General features: G+C 19.7%; 1 protein-coding gene across 1 annotated transcript in view; it reads left to right on the plus strand.

The window, feature by feature from the left end:
• LOC105622162 (elongation of very long chain fatty acids protein AAEL008004) overlaps positions 1-826 on the plus strand; it is a 4,074-nt gene extending 3,248 nt beyond the window's left edge. Inside the window, exon 6 of the mRNA XM_012203592.1 lies at positions 668-826. Coding sequence (XP_012058982.1) covers positions 668-826 — 159 coding nt within the window. The remainder of the gene's footprint in view (positions 1-667) is intronic.
• Positions 827-1,150: the final 324 nt, after the last annotated feature.

Raw genomic sequence — 1,150 nt, forward strand, 5'->3', positions numbered from 1 at the left:
TATATATATATATATATATATATATATATATATATATATATATGCCATAATATATGTAATAGTACATATCTTTTACATCTATAATATATTTTTATGATAGAATTTTATTTATTGTTTCCTTACTTTAAAAGTGACACAATTCAACATAATTTTCGAGTTATTATCATAAATGAGTGATAGATAAACATTATCCTATCAAAAATGAACTAACTTAATTTAAAATATTATCAAAATGTCAACTAAAATTAGGATTTAAAAAAAATTATCAAAATTGTTTCTCTCAACTCAAAAAAGGTAATTTAAAAAAATTTTTGAAAAAAAAAGGATTGTAAAATGAAAATAACAGTATTGTTGATATTTGATCATGTTAAGATTTCATTTTCTTTATTAATTATAATTTGATTAATTAATATTTTTCAGTCAAGTTAAAAAATAGTTTCTCCTCTTTTTCTCTTCTAGGAAACTTAACTTTTTAAGTTTTGTTATTTTTTAGGTAAGGGAGCAATATATAAGTATTTTATTTTTTTTATCCTTTTTCATTAACATTATAAATATATTTATTTAATTTGTTTAATAAATTATTATTTTAATCTTTTATTGAATCAAGTAAACAGATTGTGGAAACATCACTACAAATCAAATTTAATTATTCTCTTTCAAATTTCAGGTGCAGTTTGGTTTAATGTTAATTTACTTAATATTAACATTGATCATGGATTGTAGAACACCAAAAGCTTTAACTTATTTCTTCACAACAATTGTAACAATTTTCATATATCTATTTAGTGATTTTTATCGTCAGGCTTATAAGAAGAAAGTTACATAATAATAAATGTTAAGTCTGCAAATAATCATAATTACAAAACAATTTTTAAAAATTCATTTATGTTGAAAAAACTTTACATAAATAATAAGAGTATTGAGATTAATAAGAGTAAAACAGCGCGGAACGAAACAACTGTAGTCTACAATAATGCAGCAACTACATCATTGTTTTCACAATAAAAAAAAAATAGCATAAAAATAAGTAAAAAATAATGTACATATAGATGTAAGTAAATTAAAATCTTTTTCCAAGAATTGTTTATGAATTTGTTATTTCAACAACTGACTATTGATTTTATATATATATATATATAAAATCCGAAAA

This window comes from Atta cephalotes (assembly GCF_000143395.1).
Source record: "Atta cephalotes unplaced genomic scaffold scaffold00041, whole genome shotgun sequence".
In the NCBI taxonomy this organism is placed as follows: domain Eukaryota; kingdom Metazoa; phylum Arthropoda; class Insecta; order Hymenoptera; family Formicidae; genus Atta; species Atta cephalotes.